Genomic DNA, 20832 nt, shown 5'->3' on the forward strand with positions numbered 1-20832 from the left:
CACTATTTTCTTTTAAACCATCATAACCTAGCCGCTAGTCAACCATCCCCCCTCTTCTTTTTTTTTTTTTTTTTCCAAATTCTTCCTCTACTTGAGTGCACAACAATGAATTTTCCTTTGAAATTTCCATGAGTTGGAAAATTTCATACCTAAACAATGAAATTCCCCTTGAAATTTCCACGAGTTGAAAATTTCCCTTTGATTTTGTTCACAAACGACAAATTCTTCGTCCAAAAATTCAATTAAACCTAAACAATGAATTTCCCTTTGAAATTTCCACAAGTTGGAAATTTCCCTTGATTTTGTTCACTAACAGCAAACTCTTCATCCAAAAATTCAATTTAAAAAAAAAACAACCCTTTGTCCAAAAAGCAAGGGCCCTATCATCTGGTAGTGTTATGGATGATGGAAATATATCTCAACCTTTCGCCGCCTTTACGTTGGCTTCACGTCGAGATGATCTCCAGGGGAACTTATCGGAGATCGAGGAATCTCTAGCCGTGCTTTCCTCCCAGCAACTCCAACGAGTTGATTAGAAGAAATCACTAATGGAGGAGCTTTGCTAATACAAGACGCTTGTACCCACCCAAGGTTAGTGCATGGCTTAGTGCATTGTTTGCCAAACAATGGAAAAATTTCTAACACAGAGAGAGAAAAAAAAAAAAACACATCGTATGAAATCTTTGGGGTGGAGATTGGACTTATGTTGGCCTTTATTATTTATACCTAAACCCTACAAATTCTCCAAACTCCAACATTTACTTAAATCCTTCCAAATCTATCTAGGTAAATTTATTTGAACTTTTTTCAAGTCCTAATTGAATACACAGTGTTGGGATTTGAACCTGGGTTAGATTTGAACTAAAAACCTGCCTAGACCACTGGTGCTAGAGTTAACCTCATTAATAATGCTATATTTATCTATATAAGTAGTACCATCAATAGGTTTTTTTTTAACAAACAAGCCTATTTTAACATGACATATTTTACAAAAACCTATATAAAGCTTATTTGGAGAAAAAAAAAATAATCCAAAACTAGCCACTTATCATTTTTTAATTGGCTATAAGTGTGTTAAAATTTTCTAAGAACCAATTAGAAAATAACAAGTGGCTAATTTTGGGATTTTATGTCCAAATAGGCTTTATAAGAGTTTTTGTACAAAATGTGATGTTAGAATGGGCCTTATAATGAAAAGCCTTAAAAACAAATATGTTCTCATATAAAATTGGGGCCCTTCATTGGTCAGGGGCTCTAAACCGCCCTGACCAATGAGTTATGACTTATGAGAGAGAGATCATGATGTTAAATATATATATATATATATATATATTAATAATGCGAATTTTTTTTTTATTAGATCAATAAGAATAAAGAGTACAAAGGACACAATCTGTAAAGGAAGTCATCCTAATAACAATAGGGCAATAATGGGTAATTAATATGTGTTTGAATTTTCTCTTGACTGTGAGCTATTCAATACGACTACTTTGATTTGGAACTGTTTGTGCTCAAAGTTGGATGACCAATAAGTGGCCCAAACTTAAAGACGTGATGTGATGGATGATGGATGAAGGTGAGAACCTTCGGTAGGTGTGAGCATTCGATAGGCAAATTGTTGTCTTAAGCAAGTGACGATAGAAGGAAAGTAGACATGCATATAGAAGACATATGTACGTGGTTCACCCTAATGAATGGCTACGTTCACAGAGAAGTATATTCTCATTATAATAATATACACTGTACAAGGTGTTAGACCCAAAAAGGAGAGGAATAAGGTCAAAGGTTGAAAGTTGAAGGTTGAAGGTTGAAGGCTGAAGGTGAAGGATCATGTTGAATACCAAGGATCCAGGGACCAACAAATAGGCTCATGGGTCAGCTCATGAGGGCCTAATGGGCAATATCGAGCCCTAGGAGCCAAGTCCCTTTCTTGAAGGAGAAGGGTACCCTTTTATAAGTGAGGAAAAATTCCCTCTTCTTGTGTTTTGTCGATATGAGACTCCCTTCCCCTTACTTGGAATGGCTTGGGAGTGCTTGGCCAGATATGGTACAAACATGAGTCCCCTAAGTTCCCGACTAAGAAGGTAGTTCTTGATTGGGGACTCGTAGTCTTCAATGCACTTGCAAAGCAACACTTCAGGTTTTTCTTCCAGCCATATATTGCACCATCCCTAGTTCCCCAAGTCATCAAGTAAGGAGGTAGGTCTTGGTCGGGGACTTGTATGCAACCTTGGTTCGGAGTTGTTGAGCTAGTTTTTTGTACCCGCCGATTGCTGAAGGTAAGGGTGCCAAATGTGGTAAGGGTGCCAAATGTGTCATAAGCATTGGTGTCGTAGGCAATATTTGATTTGAGTGTTGTTCGACAGTTTAGAATTTGAGTTTGCGGGACTAGTCACCAAGGCAGGGTGGGTGCGATGCCGTTGCCCAAATTTTCTGAATTTTGGTGGGTGTCGTAGGCCTCATACATTCATGATGCTCAATCGGCGGGCCCATATAGTCACATAAGGCCTTTGATGAATAATTGAGTTGTTGTAGCCCATGATGCCCATGTGGGTGGGTGGGTTGCCTTTGGATTATGTGGATGTCAGCATGCTTATGGATCTTGAATATTGTGAACTTGATATTATGGATTTCAGATATGTTTATTGGTTATGGTTTTGGAATATTCGTATGGATTGCAACATTATATGTACCTCCTCTGATTCTTGATACATGTATTAATCGGACACGTGGTTACTCTTCGGATATGTGTTTCGGATTAGGGGCCCTTGGCGGGGTGGATTGTATAGCCTTTGGTGAGGCTGTTTAGGCACATAAGACTTGATTCAGCCGCATGTGCGATATGTTTCTGCTGTGTGTGGTGGGAGCAATAGTCCCGATGTTGGATTACTCATCCCTAGCCATTGGGTGATGTGTTTCTGCCCTGTGGTCTAGTAAAAACAATCCCAATGTTGGATTGTTTTCCATCGGCACTTGTGATTGTGTAGTGATTATATATATATATATATATATCTATATCTATTTGGAGTTTCTTGGCATATTGTAAGTATACGCCTTGGAAAGGGTATAGCTGCGGGAAAAAGGTTCAGATTGATTACTATTGTATGCTACAACGGGTTTGTGGGATTACAATGTTTTCAAATTCAAGTATACTATAACAATGGATTTCATTGCATGGTTTTATATCATTTTCTAAAACAGTGGGGTTAGTACGTTCGATTATAATTATGTTCAAACTTTATTTTTTTCTACTCACATTTCTGTTTTGCGCCTCCCAGGCCGTAGCTTGACATGATCCGTAAAACCAAGCCAAACCACTCTGCTAGTGCATCCGACTCCATTGTAGGATATCCAATTGTTCATTTCCTTTGAAACTCCTTTGGTTGTGCAAACTAAATGATGGGATCTGCCTCGAATTCTCCCTCGGAATCCGTGACAAACCATGCTTCCAGTCCGACATCTAACCAATGCGGGACCCACTTTACTAAAAATCCCTTTAGCCCTAATTTAAATTTATAAAAACTTTGACTTCTACCGAAATTTCAACATAGTCTAACTTGTAAATGGAGCATTTCCCAATTTACAAGCCAACAAACGCCAAAACAAACCCAACTTCTAGCATGTATAAGGTAAGGTAAAGGCATACACAACAATTAAGACTATTTAAATGGGCTACACGCCCTATAACCAAATTCAAAACGAGCAAGTAGAGCATCTAAAGATTAAGTTTACAACCGGGAGAAAAAGAAAGTAGAGAAAGATAAAGGAGGAATTCCTAAAGTGCAGACAACCGCGATGCCTCGACGTGATGGTCTCGACCTCAAATATTTAGGACATGTGCAGAGTAGTCTTAATGCACATGCTCAAAAAATCTCAACCTGGAAAGTATCTCCACAAATATACCCATATACATATACATATATACACACCTAAACTCAACACATCATCATCATGTACTGGGGGAAACAATCCAACTGGGGGATTGTTTGACTAGACCACAGGATAACAACATTTTACCATGTGACTAGGAATGAGCTATCCAACCAGGGGACTACCGCTCCACAACACACACGCCGGAATCCTACATCGCACATGCAGCTAAACCAAACCAAGTCCTACTCGCTCATATTGTTCGTCAAGGGCCTACAACACACCCCGCCAGGGGTGCCCGGGTCTCAACCCACACGTCGGTATCCTTCATATCCCATGTGCTAAAGTATTAGTATCCGCCCACACGCCGGCATGCTTCATCGCACATGTGGGTAAAGTATCAATATCCAATAAGAGGTACATATAATGACGTGTAACCCATAGCTAAAATATGAAATCCACTTTCATAAACCAATATATATATATATATATATATATATATATAATAACATATACTCTCCCTTATAAAATCCATATAAGCCAAATTAAAGAAAAAATCAAACTCATGAACTCATGTGAAAATCGTATAACCCAAAACATAATATTCATTATACAAAATTCATAACTTAATAGATATACCCAACTCCGAAAATCCCATAAGACGTTGATAAAAATATCCAAAATCCATATAAACCAAATCCCAAAATAAACCAATTTCCAATCAAATCACATTTATGCAAGCAATTTCATATATGAAAAATAATGCACATTTAAAAGCAAATGTTCACTCACAACAAGTCCAACGTTGCTAATTTCATTATTTCTTTCTTTGATACAAATTTCATGCTATCAGGATTATGATCGAGACTCAGAGATTTGTATGCACTTGGATCCGTATGAAGTTTTGACACTCTGCTCTGAATTGATGATCGTACCTCGCAGAGAATGCACTGGAGATGGCTTCAAAAGTTATTGAAAGGAGATTTGAAAGATGAATTACAAGGTATATACATAAATTAAGGTTTGCTCAGTTAGAGCTCCAAACTGACTTCTTCTTCGCACTGGCTAAACCCAAACCTAAGGCAACCAGACATCTTCCCCTCTTTAGAGCTCCAAATTAGGAGCCAACTCCTTGTGTACGTGGGCCAAAATATGGTGACTATATCATGGGCATGACGACGATATTATTTCACGGTGACTGCTTCCACATCATAAAATAAACTAACAATCTTAAGGAAAAATGAAGGAGAGAAGAAAAAAAAAGAAAAAAAAGAAGAGAAGGTAAGGAAGGAGGTCTCCAAACCCCATACGGGGCGGTAGCTAAGACTTTTTTCATGTTACTCAAATTTAAATTTTGAGTACTAGAGTAAAAGTTTAGGAAAAGTTCTTGTAATTTTTTAAGGGAGACTTTGGAAAAACACAAAGGAGAGAGAAAATTTGTAAAAGAAGCCAAAATGGACAAAATTGCCCTTATTTATTTTTGGATTTCCTAAGGAATCCTTTACATTTGCATGTCTTTGATTTGAAAGTTGAGAGGTTTTTCTGTCTTTTTTGAAAAAGCTTTGGCTTTTTCCAAAAGTGAAATTTTTTTTTTTGGCTAAAACCTAAATTTACTAATTTTTTACGAGTAAACACTCTGATGGACTGTGCCTTGAACAGAAAGTGGGGGGTCATCTTAGTTCAGAAAAAATTGGTGCTGTAATTCTTGACTATGGAATGCAGGTATAATTGTATATTTTATCTGTACTGATTTTCCCTTCTACCTCCATTTTTGGGACGTAAGATGCAGTTTTTTTTCACGCAAGCCATTACCAAGTAGTGGTATGCGATCTTCTGAGTATAACTTAGACAATGTTCTATACCCTTAATGTGGGATAGCAAAGGAAAGGGTGCTGTTATGGTTATTAATAGTGTCTGTCAATCTTTTTCCCTTTTTCTTAATTTTTTATATATGTGTTTGGGTGCTAGTCTGCCATTTCTTCATGAATTGGTAACCTAGAGGATCTGCAATCCCACTCCTGGTTGCTATTTTCGCTTATAATGGTCTCGTGTTCATTGAGGTGCTATGCTTTTACTTTATTTGATAAATATGCGGAAGACAGCACTGGAGCTTGCAGCGTGATCTAGAGATTGTAATGGTTAGCGGATTAACACTATGGGGCAACTGTCACTTAATCCCACGTGGACTGTTAAGGGAGCCTTTCAATGCGCTTAGACGGGCAGATGTTGTTGTACTCCATCATGCAGATTTGGTATATAAACTTATATTTTCTTCTTTTTTTTCATTAAGAAGAGTGGGTTAAAGATTTTATCTCAGCCCTTGTGTATGTTAGCCAGTGAAAGTCTGTAATTGACACAAAAGTTTATGCCTGCGAATCTCACAGCTTTCGGAACAAGATCTCAAAGATATTGACTTGATGCTACGAGAAGCTAATAAATCTCTTCCTATTTTCTTCACTAAAATGGATCCCTGTTATTTCTTTGACGTGGGAAATGTCAACTCCAGAAAACCACTGAGGGCTTTGTCTAACAGCATTGTATTATGTGTTTCTGCCATTGGTTCTTCAAATGCAATTGTGAAGGGAGTTGAGAAGTATTTTACTCTTGGCCACCTCTCCTTTGTTGCATCTTGGAGATGCTAACAAACTTTATACATGTTGTTTTCTGGTCCGGCGACAAATTCTGTGGGCACCACTTATTTCTTTACTACTTAGCTTGTTTCTCCTATATGTGCTTCCATCTCTAAATTGAATAGAACTTGCTGCAGATAGGAGCATTCTATGTTGATCGCCTTGAATTCAGTGATCATCACATATTTCAGGCCAAGGTACCACTTAATCTTCCGCTTCTTTGACATGAGATTCTTGTCATGTGCAATGTCTCTTTTTGAACCAAATGATGGGGCAGAGACCTTTATATTTTAGCATGCTTACTGCATAAGTAAAATGTAAAATATATGTGGGGCTTCTAGCTTACGTGGTAGAGCCCTTATCCCTTTACATTCACGGCCCTTTTCCTTCCCCAAATGAGAAACAAGATGTAAAACTTGTTTTTCTCTGTCATTAGTATAATCTCGTCGATATAAGCTAATTTCAATCTGCTGATCAAACACAAGTATATGGTGTGCAAAGCTACATTAAAACGGAATATAACCCCCGGGGTTAGCTAAATGTTGATTTAGATGTTAATCTGATATCTCAAGCTTTGTGATTTTGTGGCAAATGTAGGATATTGAGATGATCAGGAGGAGACTAAGAGAGCTGGAGGACATGTTTGGGCACAAGCCAGTTGTTATAGTCACAGAAAAGGTGAGTAGCATATCAGTCCTTTTCTTTTCTTTCTTTAGACATTTTCTTAAATAGTTCTCTTGGTTAGTTTAAGTTAATGGGGCGCTGGCCAGATCTGTGGGAGGGATGCCTGCCCTTTGAATAGAATTGATGTAGAGCGTTCCGACTTCCTCATTTCATTATTTCTTTCTTTGATATAAATTTCATGCTGTCAGGATTACGATCGAGATCCAAAGATTTTTAAGCACAAGTTTTGGCACTGTGTTCGGAATTGAAGATAATACCTCACAGAGAATGCACTGAAGATGGCTTCAAAAAGTTATTGAAAGGAGATTTGAAAGATGAATTACAAGGTACATACAGAAATTAAGGTTTGCTCAGTTACATGGCTAAACTGACAAACATATATTAAAAAATACATCTGTGGAAAGGATAACCTAATAAGCATGCCATGAAACATAATTGGTTAAATTTAATCCGATCTTATAGTTGTAAGTTACTGTTTCTTCAATTCTTTAAGATAGTCTTGATTGTCCACCAACACCTACAGCGGTTAACAAAGAATGGTTCTGTAAGCTTGTGTTTAAAATATATATATATATATAGTTATTATCTCTTCCGGATGTTCGTACATTATTATCGTGCAAATGACATTGTAAACAGGAGAAAAGTAAGGAGGGATAGTAGAAAATACATGGCGTCCGCACGATATATATATATATATATATATATATATATATATATATATACTATGCAATCTAAGGAGGTTTTACCGTTTGAAAGCCATCTGTGTCAAGGGATGCAGTGATTTTGGTTTTGGTTTTTGGGATTGGACCCGGTGGACGAATTAATTTCCCTCCAAGTTCCTTGGTAACCAGTTCAACAGCTGCTGCGCTCTTGTACACGTCATTAGTGCCAATAGCAACCTTGAAATACAGTTTGTTTAAAAAGATTAGAAAATATAAATCAATGAACAAGGACTTCAAATTGAGTCATGGTCAACGAAACCCTGGGCACAAACAAAAAGATAGGGAATTTTTATTTTATTTTATTATCTTTCTGCTCACCTGTGCATATCCATTTCCTCTGGTATACTGGGTCACGTTATAATTGTATTTCAACTCGATAATAGTCGTCTCAGTAAGATTGGATCCATAACCCAACATAGCTATAGTATACTGCACCACATGAAGCAGAAAAAGAAGAAGAAGAAGAAGAAGAAAGAAAGATTAAAAATGAGATTTGTTCCCAGTTGGAAGATGCATTAAGTTCGAATTCCCGGTTCTTATATTATATATTTTTTTTAAAATTGTTTACCTGCTCTTCAGTAGCGTTAAACTTGGGTAGTAGTAGGTTCATGCCCAAGGCCTGCATCAAATATGAGAATAATTAAGAAAAGTTACTATAATTTATTATGAATAAAAGCAAAGATTTCTAATAAGAAAGTGGACAGACCTTATTGTAGAACTCAATAGAGCGATCAATGTCAAACACATTAATGCACATTTGGCAAAGTGGTTCTGGAGTTGGCGGCCTCTGGAGGAGCTCGAAACTGTAGCCATTGGGATCCTTCACGAAGGCGAAGATGGTAGTCCCGCCTTCTGTGAGTGGGCCCGGTTCGCGAGTGATGACTCCTCCATTAGATCGAATTTTTTCTACTGTATTATAAATCTAAAGATAAACCGAGAACAAAAGTGTTACTAAATTAACGGTCACTATTTCTGAACATTTTAAAATGTCAAGGGCACGGAATTGTAAATAGAGTGGTACTCACATCTTGAGTTGTGATTCCAAAATGATCGAAGGCTGTTCCAACATCTAACTTGTCCATTGCATTGTCTGTGAATTAGGATAACAAAAAGAAGATTTACAAGCATACTTTTAGGGTTTCTTACGGTTAGCATTTACAGGATTTACAAGCAGAGACTTCTAAGATTTCTTTTGGATTAAGATGATAAAGTTTTGAAGTGAAGAAATTATATAACGTACGGTGGCATGTGAGGCCTAGCACAAAATTAGTCTCTTGAGGTCCAAACCCAACAACTGCATTTGAGTATTTTTCTTCTGGGAAATCTTTTCTACTCAACACTTTCATCCCAAAAAATTCCGTGTAAAACCTATAAATGTTATAAGAACAAATCAGTTAAAGTCCTCCATTAATATATAAGATAAGGCCTAAAACAAATTTACATGCAATTAGATTTTGCCAAAGCACGTACTTAATGGTGCGATCAAGATCACCAACTCTGATATTGGCACGCAGGAAACGACGACTATCTTTTTTCACCCATTCTAACACATCCTCATGGGGTACTGTGCGAGCTGCGATACTTGATCCGATCTGATTAACATGATATATAATTAATAGTAATATTAATATGTGTGATTTGCAATGAAATAATTAATTATTCAGTAGTCTCGTAAGTAATTAGACCAAAAAGTAATTAAATCACATGATTAACAATTCTAATTAAGTTGCTGAGTTACAGAAGATATAACACTGGGCATGGAGCTTACCAAAGAGAGGAACAAAATAATAAAACAGACCAACTGCTCGTGCTTGGTCTCCACCATCTTTACAAACTTCTGATTTTCTTTTTTTGTTGGAATATAATTTTGTATATCCGAGATAATGTGTTTGTCTCCTATTTATAGATCTTTGGTCTCTCTGACTTTTGTTTTTTGGTGAAAAGGTCTTTCTGACTTTTCTTAGATAAGTTTTGCGGCCACCGTCAACAACGAACCCAAGAAAGAAAAGGGCTTTCTGAGATAAGTTTTGTGGCACGTGTTTTCAAAGGTCCTTCTGAATTTTCTCTCGACTGTGATGTGAGCTTTTCATGGACCAACTTCTTTATTTTTGCATGGACGAATCAACGTTGTAATTAATGACAACAAGCCATCGAAGATATATAATGACTCAATTAATTAAACTAGAGTGCTGTTATTTGCATCCCCTTATCTTATTTTTTAGTCGATTTTGTATTTTGATTGGTTTGGACCTAAGCCCAATATTACTATTTTCAGAAGTCCAAATCATATTCATTTTTAGCCCAAAAAAGCCCAAATCGTATATAATGCAATCTCCTGGTACTAGTAAGAGATGGAGATATATAGTTCGGACATACTCTACAGCCTACATTCTTCTAGGAAATTTATCATGTAAATTTGAAAAAATACAATCATATTTTTCCTAAAATACCCTTTAATTATTAATTCAATCAAAGACTTGCGTGTGTGAATGTCGGCAGAGGAAGAAATTGGTGTGTGGGAGAGCCTCTCTATCTATTGCAAGCCTGTTGAATTTTACAACATTTTCCAATGCCATTAATATAGACAAGTTGAAAATTGTCACCCTGTCGACATTTACAGGGAAAACAATAGTGTTGCAGATTGTTTAACAAATTGGAGTTAGAATATGGACCTAAGAATTTGCTTCTTTTATGAGGCTCCTGTCTGGGTTAGCTCTCTATTGGTAGATAACTTGCTTAGTCTTGCTAGACCTTGACTTATGCGTGATGTTTATTGTTTTATAGGTTTTCCCATATTTCAACAAAAATTGAATTTTCATGTAAAACCCAATGACCAAAAAGGTACTTCACAAAGGAAAATAAGGCAACACCCATAGCATGCACTAAAAAGGGCATTAATAAATAGGGAGTTTCACTAAAACACCCAAAATGGGAGCTGAAATTATAAAAAAACCCAACACCCAAAACACTTTATAAATACACCCAAAACCTATCATTACACACATTCAAAACTCATTTATAAACACATCCAAAAAATATACAATTGTTGACTTTGGGGTTGATTTTGGATGTGTTTCTATATTTAAATAGTGTTTGAGTTTTTTTTATAAATACATGTCTAGGATTGAGTTTATTTATAAATTTGTATAATAAATATGTGTTTGAATATAAGATTTGTTTCAGGTTAATATGTGTCTGAATATAAGATTTGTTTCAGATTATAAGAACAAATAAAGTCCATCCATCTCTGTACATTCTACAAACAAACAAGATATATACATCGGGTAGGCTATAACCACAGAGAGTTTACCAAAGAGAGGAGCAAAGGAATCACATATATAAGAATTTTTTTTGGTCGATACTAGACAGAACTAGGATTTTGTGTGTAGAGGGGCGAATTATAACGAGTTTTTAAAAGGAAAATTCAATCTTACAACAGTAAATCTTACTATATAATTGTTAACAAAGTGGCTGTAGGGTTTGCATTTAACCACCTACTAGTAATTGCATTGAGGTATTGACAACAACAAAAAGTAATTGCATTCGGGGACACTAAAGTGGTTATATGGTTTATCCTTCCTCAAAATATGATATGCAACCCGATAGTATGGGGAAAAAATTGGGGGCCTTAGGTTGGCTCCGTCCTTGAAAGCTTGGAATATAATGGTATGATAGTTACAATTTTGTAAATGTCGGAAGATATGCGTTTGTCAGTGAAAGGTCTTTCTCACTTTTCTTAGGAGGGTGTATTCAGTTCTAACTTTTAAAGACTTTTAATGAGTTTAAAAGTCTGGAGGTATTCAACTATAACTTTTAAATAGTCTTTAACAGTTTAGTGGTATTCAATTGTAATTTTAAAAGGTCTTTAGAAGTTTTGTGGTATCCAAAAAATTAATGACTTTTGAAGATTTTGTTAAATGAATGACTTTTCAATACTTTTAAGCCTAATTCTTAACACCAAAAGTCTTGCTAATTTACCCATTGAATTTGATCATGCTGCAGCTTTGGCCATCGCGAGGGTGTGCCACCATGTTTGGGTCTCTAGACCCCTTTCCTCTTTGGTCGGTGTACTATCAAGAGATGGCCTACTACACCAACAATTTGATCTTGTTTTTAGCTTCCATTATTTGTCCTAGGAATTGTTATGATGATGAGCCATTTCTTGCTTGTTTTTTTCACTTTTCAATGCTTGAAACAATTGCTATGTACTAAGACATATGGTGCATTGGACTGCATTGTAATTTTTAAGGCCTATTTGTAGGAACATATGATTTTGTTACAAAACCCACATTCTCCAACAGCAATTTAGCTCTTAGCATCCCGTTACAACTAACCCCACATTATGGTGCTATTATTTGGCTTGGCTCTATCACCATGCCACTTTACTGGTATCTCCCACCCAAACATAGCATACTTCTGGAAGTATTTAAAAAAGGAGATGAAAGTATGTAAAACTCTATGATAAAAGTATATGAAAGTATATAACTTAATTTTATAAAATATGTAAAAGTCATTATGAATATGTCAACTCCATAAAAGTCACTTACTTACAAAAAGTCTTTATAAGTTTTGTGGCTACCGTTTCATTTGAGTAACGCATGATGTATTTTCCTAGTCATATTCTCGACTTAAACTGGTGCCAATTCTTATATTTTGAAGGCCCATATGTATTTATGCCTCTACTCAACAAAAATTATTTTATTTTTATTTGCATATGTGTGTACAGAATTATTTAAAAAAAAAGTTTAGGTATCAGACAAAATATAATTTATTTTCTGTATAGAAGAAAGGATTGAAAAAAAAATCAAGAACTGAAGAACTACGAAGAACCATTTACAATGTTGGGATCTGAACCTGGGTTAGAATTGAATTAAAAACCTGCCTAGACCATTGGTGTTGGAGTCAGCCTGATCAATATTGCTATAGTTATATATATAAGTAGTACCATCAATAGGTTTTTTTTAACAAACAAGTCTATTTTAACATGACATATTTTACAAAAACCTATATAAAGCCTATTTTGAGAAAAAAAAAATATCCAAAACTAGCCACTTATCATTTTTTAATTGACTATTTGTGTGTTAAAATTTTCTAAGAACCAATTAGAAAATAACAAGTGGCTAATTTTGGATTTTATATCCAAATAAACTCTATAATAATTTTTGTATAATATGTAATGTTAGAATGAGCCTCATAATGAAAAGCCCTAAAACAAATATGTTCTCATATAAAATTGGGGCTCTCTATTGATCAGGGGCCCTGGACTACCCTAGCTTAGGGTCGGGTTTGACTACGACAATAAAAAAATAAAAATAAAATTGCTAGTTCTTTTTGTCCTCCTCTAGATCAGTTGATTAAATGAGTTATGACTTATAAAAATATGAAAAAAATTTATTAGATCAATAAGAATAAAGAGTACAAAAGACACAGACTGTAAAGGGAGTCTTACCACATTTGTATATCACATCTTTATACCATCTTATGTGGCAGTTAAGGTGGACAACCACATCAATTGAAATTATTTAATATTTTCTTTTTTTTTATAATTTATTCAAGTATTTGTTTTTCTAATTGCCTTACTTAAAATACACTTTTTTGATTTAATATATATGGCATATAATATGGACATGCCACATCATGTGATATATATAAATGTGGGATAAAAATGTGATAAATGTAGCATTACTCAATAACTATACGACAATAATGGGTAATTAATTTGTGTTTGAATTTTCTCTCGACTATGAGCTATTCAATATGACTACTTTGATTTGGAACTATTTGTGCTCAAAACTAGATGACCAATAGTGGCCCAAATTTAGAGATGTGATGTGATGGATGATGAATGATGAATGAAGGTGAGGACCTTCAATAGGTGTGAGCATTCGGTAGGAAAGTTGTTGTCTTAAGTAGGTGACGACAAAAAAGAAAGTTGACATGTATACAGAAGACAGATGTACGTGGTTCACACTAATGAATGAGCTACGTCCATGAAGAAGTATCTTCTCATTATAATAATGTGCGTTTACATTGTACAAGGTGTTAGACCCAAAGAGGAGAGGAAGAAGGCTGAAGGCTGAAGGTTGAAGGTTGAAGGCTAAAGGCTGAAGGCTGAAAGTGAAGGATCAGGCTGAAGACCAAGGATCCAGGAACCAACAAATGGGCTCATGGGTCAGCCCATGAAAGCTTAATGGGCAATATAGAGCCCTAGAAGCCAAGTCCCTTTCTTGAAGGAGAGGGGTATCCTTTTATAAGTGAAGGGAAGTCCCCTCTTCTTGTGTTTTATCGATGTGAGACTTCCTTCCCTTTACTTGGAATGGCTTGAGAGTGCTTGGCCAGATATGGTACAAACATGAGTCCTAAGTTCCCGACTAAGGAGGTACTTCTTGATTGGAAACACGAGTATTTTAGTGGATTGACGAGTTATATAGGTTACTGATTAATAGGTATTTTAGCAGGTTGGTGGGTTGACTCGTCATGACCTATTTTGTTAAATTGGGTTAAATAGGTATTTTAGCGGGTTGATAGGTTCATCTAAAACCCACCCGTTTATTAAATGGGTCATGGTGAGTTGACCCAAAAATAACCCGAATTTTAATGGAGAAACTGGGTCGTGCTTGAAATTGCCACCCCTACCTACAAAGTAAGCAGCAAATTAAATTGAACTGAAACCCTCGCTCTTTCCCTCTCTTTCCCGGGGTTTTCATCTTCTCCTTGGCTCTTTCGCCGTCGTCCATGGAGAAACTGAGAAAAGCAGTGAGCGAGATCGCCTACACTCAGAACCACGCTAAGCTCACTCATCTTCAACTCTCTCTGATACCTGTCCATCACTTCGCCTCCTCCCTCTACAATCTCGCTCTCTCTCTCTCTACCATTACGGCCTCTTCAGAAAGCACCGGTAGTACCTCTCCTCCAATCTCCACTTCCTTCTTTCTATTCTGTTTGGCTGCTCGGAAAATAAAACAAAACAATTTTGGACCTTGACTGAATTGAGACGGATATCGCTAGAGGCTATAAGTCGAATTCAGTTGTGCTTTATCAATTTTAACGAGATCTCTTGAATTTTATTGCATTTCTCGCATTTTCCGCTCAACCAAACGGTACATAAAGCGTTTGTCTGTAGGTATTGTTTTGAAATTTTATTGCATTTCTCGCATTTTCCGCTCAATCATGCCAATTTAGATGGAATCGATGCAGAGCTCTTGCTTGAAATGATTATTATCTGTATAGTTATTTGCTTATTGTTGCTTTAGTTAAGAAGAAATTGTTGAATTGGAAGGTTGCCGGTTCCAGTGATCAGTGTTGGGAATTTGACATGGGTAGGCAATGGGAAAACTCCGATGGCGGAGTTCATTGCTTTTTAGCTGATTCAGGAATTTCACCTCTCATTCTTACTAGGGTACTTTTACTTTAATTTTCATTTGTATATTGTTTAATGTTTATCGATCATCATGTTGGATTTAAAGTGTCAATGAAATTTCAAGTGATATTTCCGTTGGCAGGGTTATGCTGGTGGGGATGAAGCCAAAATGCTTCATAGGCATTTACTTGGAAGGCCTGTAAAGATTGGTGTGGGTGCAAAATGAGCAGCGGTTGCTGCTCGATTTTTGGAAAGATATGGTTATGTTGATCCTTGCTCTGCGAGTAAACACTCTGATGGACTGTCCTTGAACAGAAAGTGGGGCGTCATCTTAGTTCAGAAAAAAATGGTGCTGTAATTCTTGACGATGGAATGCAGGTATAATTGTATATTTTATCTGTATTTATTTTCCCTTCTTCCTCCATTTTTGGGACGTAAGATGCAGTTTTTTCCACTCAAGTCATTACCAAGTAGTGGTATGCGATCTTCTGAGTATAACTTAGACAATGTTCTATACCCTTAATGTGGGATAGCAAAAGAAAGGGTGCTGTTATGGTTATTAATAGAGTAGTTTAGGGGACAGGCCAAATTGGCCTGAATCAAAATTTAACATGTTGTTGAGATATTTTAACATGTGGAGCTTCTTGTTGTCTGTCAATCTTTTTCCCTTTTTCTTAATTTTTTATTATGTGTTTTGGGTGCTAGTCTGCCATTACTTCATGAATTGGTGACCTAGAGGATCTGCAATCCCACTCCTGGTTGCTATTTTTGCATATAATGGTCTTGTGTTCATTGAGGTGCTATGCTTTTACTTTATTTGATAAATATGCGGAAGACAGCACTGGAGCTTGCAGCGTGATCTAGAGATTGTAATGGTTAGCGGATTAACACTATGGGGCAACTGTCACTTAATCCCACGTGGACCGTTAAGGGAGCCTTTCAATGCGCTTGGACGGGCAGATGTTGTTGTACTCCATCATGCAGATTTGTATATAAACTTATCTTTTCTTCTTCTTTTTTTCCGTTAAAAAGAGTGGGTTAAAATTTTTATCTCAGCCCTTGTGTATGTTAGCCAGTGAAAGTCTGTAATTGACACAAAAGTTTATGCCTGCGAATCTCACAGCTTTCAGAACAAGATTTCAAAGATATTGACTTGATGCTACGAGAAGCTAATAAATCTCTTCCTATTTTCTTCACTAAAATGGATCCCTGTTATTTCTTTGACGTGGGAAATGTCAACTCCAGAAAACCACTGAGGGCTTTGTCTAACAGCATTGTATTATGTGTTTCTGCCATTGGTTCTTCAAATGCAATTTGTGAAGGGAGTTGAGAAGGTTTTACTCTTCACCTTCTCCTTTGTTGCATCTTGGAGATGCTAACAAACTTTATACATGTTGTTTTCTGGTCTGGCGACAAATTCTGTGGGCACCACTTATTTCTTTACTACTTAGCTTGTTTCTCCTATATGTGCTTCCATCTCTAAATTGAATAGAACTTGCTGCAGATAGGAGCATTCTATGTTGATCGCCTTGAATTCAGTGATCATCACATATTTCAGGCCAAGGTACCACTTAATCTTCCGCTTCTTTGACATGAGATTCTTGTCATGTGCAATGTCTCTTTTTGAACCAAATGATTTAGAGACCTTTATATTTTATATGCTTACTGCATAAGTAAAATGTAAAATATATATGGGGCTTCTAGCTTACGTGGTAGAGCCCTTATCCCTTTACATTCACGGCCCTTTTCCTTCCCCAAATGAGAAACAAGATGTAAAACTTGTTTTTCTCTGTCATTAGTATAATCTCGTCGATATAAGCTAATTTCAATCTGCTGATGAAACACAAGTATATGGTGTGCAAAGCTACATTAAAACAGAATATAACCCCGAGGGTTAGCTAAATGTTGATTTAGATGTTAATCTGATATCTCAAGCTTTGTGATTTTGTGGCAAATGTAGGATATTGAGATGATCGGGAGGAGACTAAGAGAGCTGGAGGACATGTTTGGGCACAAGCCAGTTGTTATAGTCACAGAAAAGGTGAGTAGCATATCAGTCCTTTTCTTTTCTTTCTTTAGACATTTTCTTAAATAGTTCTCTTGGTTAGTTTAAGTTAATGGGGCGCTGGCCAGATCTGTGGGAGGGATGCCTGCCCTTTCCCTTTGAATTGAATTGATGTAGAGCGTCCCGACTTCCTCATTTCATTATTTCTTTCTTTGATATAAATTTCATGCTGTCAGGATTACGATCGAGACCCAGAGATTTTTAAGCACTTGGATCCTTATGAAGTTTTGGCACTCTGTTCGGAATTGAAGATCATACTTCACAGAGAACGCAATGAAGATGGCTTCAAAAAGTTATTGAAAGGAGATTTGAAAGATGAATTACAAGGTACATAGAGAAATTAAGGTTTGCTCAGTTACATGGCTAAACTGACAAACATTTATTAAAAAATACATATGTAGAAAGGGGAACCTAATAAGCATGCCATGAATCCGATCTTATAGTTGTAACGTTACTATTTCTTCAATTCTTTAAGATAGTCTTGATTGTCCACCAACACCTACAGAGGTTAACAAAGAAGGGTTCTGTAAGCTTGTGCTAAAAAAAATATAAAATTATTTTTTATTAACTGAAAGAAAACCCCAAAAAAGAGAAAAGGGCTTTTACTGTTTGAAAGCCATCTGTGTCGAGGAATGCAGTGATTTTGGTTTTGATTTGTGGGATTGGACCTGGTGGACGAATTATTTTCCCTCCAACTGTTCCTTGGTAACCAGTTCAACAGCTGCTGCGCTCTTGTACACGTCATTAGTGCCTATAGCAACCTTGAAATACAATTTATTTATTTAAAAATATTAGAAAATATAAATGAATGAACAAGGCACAAACAAAAAGATAGAGAATTTTTATTTTATTTTTTCTCACCTGTGCATATCCGTTTCCTCTGGTATATTGGGTCACGTTATAATTGTATTTCAACTCGATAATAGTTGTCTCAGTAAAATTGGATCCATAACCCAACATAGCTAGAGTGTACTGCACCACATGAAGCAGAAAAAAAAGAAGAAAGATTAAATATAAGATTTGTTTCAGGTTAATTAGGAACAGTTGTATTTTTTAGTAAATCCAAACATTGAAATCTTCAATTGTCAGAAATTAAAATGATGGAAATCTAAATTGTCATTTTAGAATTCTATGTAATTTTCAATTCCTTCATCCAAATGAAGTGTTAAGGTTGAACATTATATACAATATTTTCACGTTTCTCCTTATTTTGTTGGAAAATGCATTAAGTTTGAATCCCCCGTTCTTATACTGTATATTTAAAATAAAAAAAAAGTTTACCTGCTCTTCAGTAGAGTTAAACTTTGGTAGTAGTAGGTTCATGCCCAAGGACTGCATGGGTAGATCAAATATGAGATTAATTAAGAAAAGTTATTATAATTTGTTATGAATAAAAGCTAATATTTCTAATAAGAAAGTAGGCATACCTTATTGTAGAACTCAATAGAGCGATCCATATCAAACACATTAAGGCATATTTGGCAAAGTGGTTCTGGAGTTGGTGGCCTCTGGAGGAGCTCGAAAGTGTAGCCATTGGGATCCTTCACGAAGGCGAATATGCTAGTTCCGCCGGTTGTGACTGGCCCTGGTTCGCGAGCGATCACTCCTCCGTTGGCTCGAATTTTTTCAACTATATTATAAATCTAAAGATAAACCAAGAACAAAAATGTTATCCAATTAACGGTCACTATTTCTAAAAGTTTAAAAATGTCAGGAGCACAAAATTATAAATGGAGTGATACTCACATCTTGGGTTGCGATTCCAAAATGATTGAAGGTTGTTCCAACCTCTAACTTGTCCGCTTCATTGTCTGTGGATTAAGATAACAAGAAGGGCTTGTTTACTATTTATCTATCATATATAAGAGCTTTGAATCAAGAGCCAATTATACTGACCCACCAATTAAAAAAATAAAATAGGATTGAGAACCAAACTTGTTTGGCTGAGCTTTGAATCGAAACAACATAAATGGGCAAGAAAGAGTTTCAACACTAAGCAAATCTGCAAACTTGGGTGTTCGAAATTCAAACAAAAAAACCAAGAGAGAGAGAGAGAGAGAGAAGAATGAAGAGAATAATCACTGGAAAAGATAGCAGAGAAGAACCCTAGGGAGAAGAAGATGAAAATATAGCATTTGATATTTCACGTGTTTTTTTTTTCTAGCATCATAATTAAGCGTCCATTATCTAAACTGGGGTGTGTGGGTTGTATTAGAGCATCTCCAAAGGAGATGTCAAACGCAAAATGTTAAATTTGAATTTGATGACTTATGTGGCAATTTGACACTTTGGAAAAAATTTAACTCAATCCGAAATGCCAAATATCATATTATTTATTATATTTTTAAAAGCAAATGGGGCCATATGATGCATAAAATTTTAAAAGAGAGAAATGATGGTGAGGTCCATGACTAAAAAAATATTTGACATCAAGCATTTTGATATGTTATTTTTGACATATCTCTTCCAGCCTTCAAATTCCATTTAGGATTTGACTACTCGGTTGGAGCAACTTTAACCTTCAATTTTTGTCATTTCATGTCCATGCGGCAATTTGACAAACCAGTGTTAGAGATTCTCTTAGTTAGTCAGGTAAGGAGAGTATTAAAAACCTAAACCGTTTAAAATAGTCAGGTAATTAAATAATACAAGTTGACATCAAACAACTGACATGGATTATTTTCTCATATCCAGAGTCTAATATGGTATACCAAACAAGCCCGAAGAAGATTTACAAGCAGAGTTTTAGGGTTTCTTAAGGTTAACTTTTAGGATTTCATTAAGATAATTAAGTTTTGGAGTGAAAAAATTATGACATACGGTGGGATGTGAGGCCTATCACAAAATGAGTCTCTTGAGGTCCAAACCCAACAACTGCACTTGAGTATTTTTCTTCCGGGAAATGTTTTCTACTCAACACTTTCATCCCCAAAAATTCTGTGTAAAACCTGTCAATATTATAAGAACAAATAAAGTGCTCTATTCATATACATAAATTAAACAATAAGATAAGGCCTAAAATAAAATTTGCATGCGATTAGATTTAGCCAAATCACGCATATGTAGCTAGGTTCAAGGCATACTTAATGGTGTAATCAAGATCATCAACTTTGATATTGACACGTAGGAAACGACGACTATCTTTTTTCACCCATTCTAATACATCCTCATGAAGTGCTATGCGAGCTTCCATACTTGATCCAATCTGATTAACATAATATTTAATTAATAGCATTCATATATGTGATTAGCAATGAAATAATTAGTCATTCATTTATCTAGTAAGTGCACTATAGAACTGAAAATATAATACCACAACTCCTAGTTGGTTAATTCGCATATTATACGCATACTGACGTATTTTTGAAAAAAAAAATCATTTTTCGTACACTTCTCGAAGATAAAAAAAAAACCGCATTTTTATGAATGCAAACATTTTGTTGTTGTTGCTATGTAACAAAAGTAATTAAGTCCACATGATTAACAATTCTAATTAGAAGA

General features: G+C 35.8%; 3 protein-coding genes, 1 long non-coding RNA gene and 1 pseudogene across 5 annotated transcripts; 2 read left to right on the plus strand and 3 right to left on the minus strand.

Annotated features, from left to right (window-relative positions):
- The first annotated feature begins 3563 nt into the window (after window positions 1-3563).
- LOC107880692 (putative tetraacyldisaccharide 4'-kinase, mitochondrial) lies at window positions 3564-7694 on the plus strand. Its single transcript, XM_089048730.1, has 7 exons — window positions 3564-3634; window positions 5499-5592; window positions 5973-6122; window positions 6255-6455; window positions 6638-6697; window positions 7098-7178; window positions 7373-7694. The coding sequence occupies exons 1-7, from the start codon at window positions 3564-3566 to the stop codon at window positions 7430-7432; spliced, it is 717 nt and encodes a 238-aa protein (XP_088904856.1). The 3' UTR covers window positions 7433-7694.
- On the minus strand, window positions 7464-9761 carry LOC103326436 (lactoylglutathione lyase GLX1-like). Its single transcript, XM_008228654.3, has 9 exons — window positions 9675-9761; window positions 9377-9498; window positions 9147-9274; window positions 8932-8996; window positions 8613-8828; window positions 8475-8525; window positions 8225-8335; window positions 7931-8083; window positions 7464-7701 (listed from the first exon to the last, which is right to left on the minus strand). Exons 1-9 carry the CDS (start codon window positions 9729-9731, stop codon window positions 7654-7656), a joined length of 951 nt encoding a protein of 316 aa, XP_008226876.1. The 5' UTR covers window positions 9732-9761; the 3' UTR covers window positions 7464-7653.
- Window positions 9762-14524: 4763 nt separating this feature from the next.
- LOC107880795 (putative tetraacyldisaccharide 4'-kinase, mitochondrial) lies at window positions 14525-17899 on the plus strand (annotated as a pseudogene). Its single transcript, XR_016125241.1, has 9 exons — window positions 14525-14804; window positions 15186-15305; window positions 15409-15644; window positions 16106-16254; window position 16299; window positions 16390-16600; window positions 16759-16830; window positions 17227-17307; window positions 17508-17899. The product of XR_016125241.1 is annotated as a putative tetraacyldisaccharide 4'-kinase, mitochondrial (transcript).
- LOC148918912 (uncharacterized) lies at window positions 17689-18238 on the minus strand. The gene is made up of 3 exons (XR_016125242.1): window positions 18193-18238; window positions 17938-18092; window positions 17689-17830 (listed from the first exon to the last, which is right to left on the minus strand). It is a non-coding gene; the product is annotated as an uncharacterized LOC148918912 (long non-coding RNA).
- Window positions 18239-18365: 127 nt separating this feature from the next.
- Window positions 18366-20524, minus strand: LOC103326435 (lactoylglutathione lyase GLX1-like). Its single transcript, XM_089048731.1, has 6 exons — window positions 20415-20524; window positions 20152-20279; window positions 19078-19142; window positions 18759-18974; window positions 18613-18663; window positions 18366-18407 (listed from the first exon to the last, which is right to left on the minus strand). Exons 1-6 carry the CDS (start codon window positions 20522-20524, stop codon window positions 18366-18368), a joined length of 612 nt encoding a protein of 203 aa, XP_088904857.1.
- Between the last annotated feature and the right edge of the window lie 308 nt (window positions 20525-20832).

Source organism: Prunus mume, linkage group LG3, assembly GCF_029339155.1.
Source record: "Prunus mume cultivar Tortuosa linkage group LG3, ASM2933915v1, whole genome shotgun sequence".
NCBI classification, from domain to species: Eukaryota; Viridiplantae; Streptophyta; class Magnoliopsida; order Rosales; family Rosaceae; genus Prunus; species Prunus mume.

Coding starts and splice junctions, on each gene's coding strand:
- LOC107880692 (XM_089048730.1), top strand. CDS start 3,564: ATGGAGCATTTCCCAATTTACAAGCCAACAAACGCCAAAACAAACCCA. Junction 6,123..6,254: donor TACTCCATCATGCAGATTTG/GTATATAAACTT, acceptor CGAATCTCACAG/CTTTCGGAACAAGATCTCAA. Junction 7,179..7,372: donor TTGTTATAGTCACAGAAAAG/GTGAGTAGCATA, acceptor TCATGCTGTCAG/GATTACGATCGAGATCCAAA.
- LOC103326436 (XM_008228654.3), bottom strand. CDS start 9,731: ATGGTGGAGACCAAGCACGAGCAGTTGGTCTGTTTTATTATTTTGTTC. Junction 8,526..8,612: donor CTATTGAGTTCTACAATAAG/GTCTGTCCACTT, acceptor TATTTGATGCAG/GCCTTGGGCATGAACCTACT. Junction 8,336..8,474: donor TTAACGCTACTGAAGAGCAG/GTAAACAATTTT, acceptor CATGTGGTGCAG/TATACTATAGCTATGTTGGG.
- LOC103326435 (XM_089048731.1), bottom strand. CDS start 20,524: ATGGAAGCTCGCATAGCACTTCATGAGGATGTATTAGAATGGGTGAAA. Junction 20,280..20,414: donor GATCTTGATTACACCATTAA/GTATGCCTTGAA, acceptor TAATATTGACAG/GTTTTACACAGAATTTTTGG. Junction 19,143..20,151: donor GATAGGCCTCACATCCCACC/GTATGTCATAAT, acceptor CTTAATCCACAG/ACAATGAAGCGGACAAGTTA.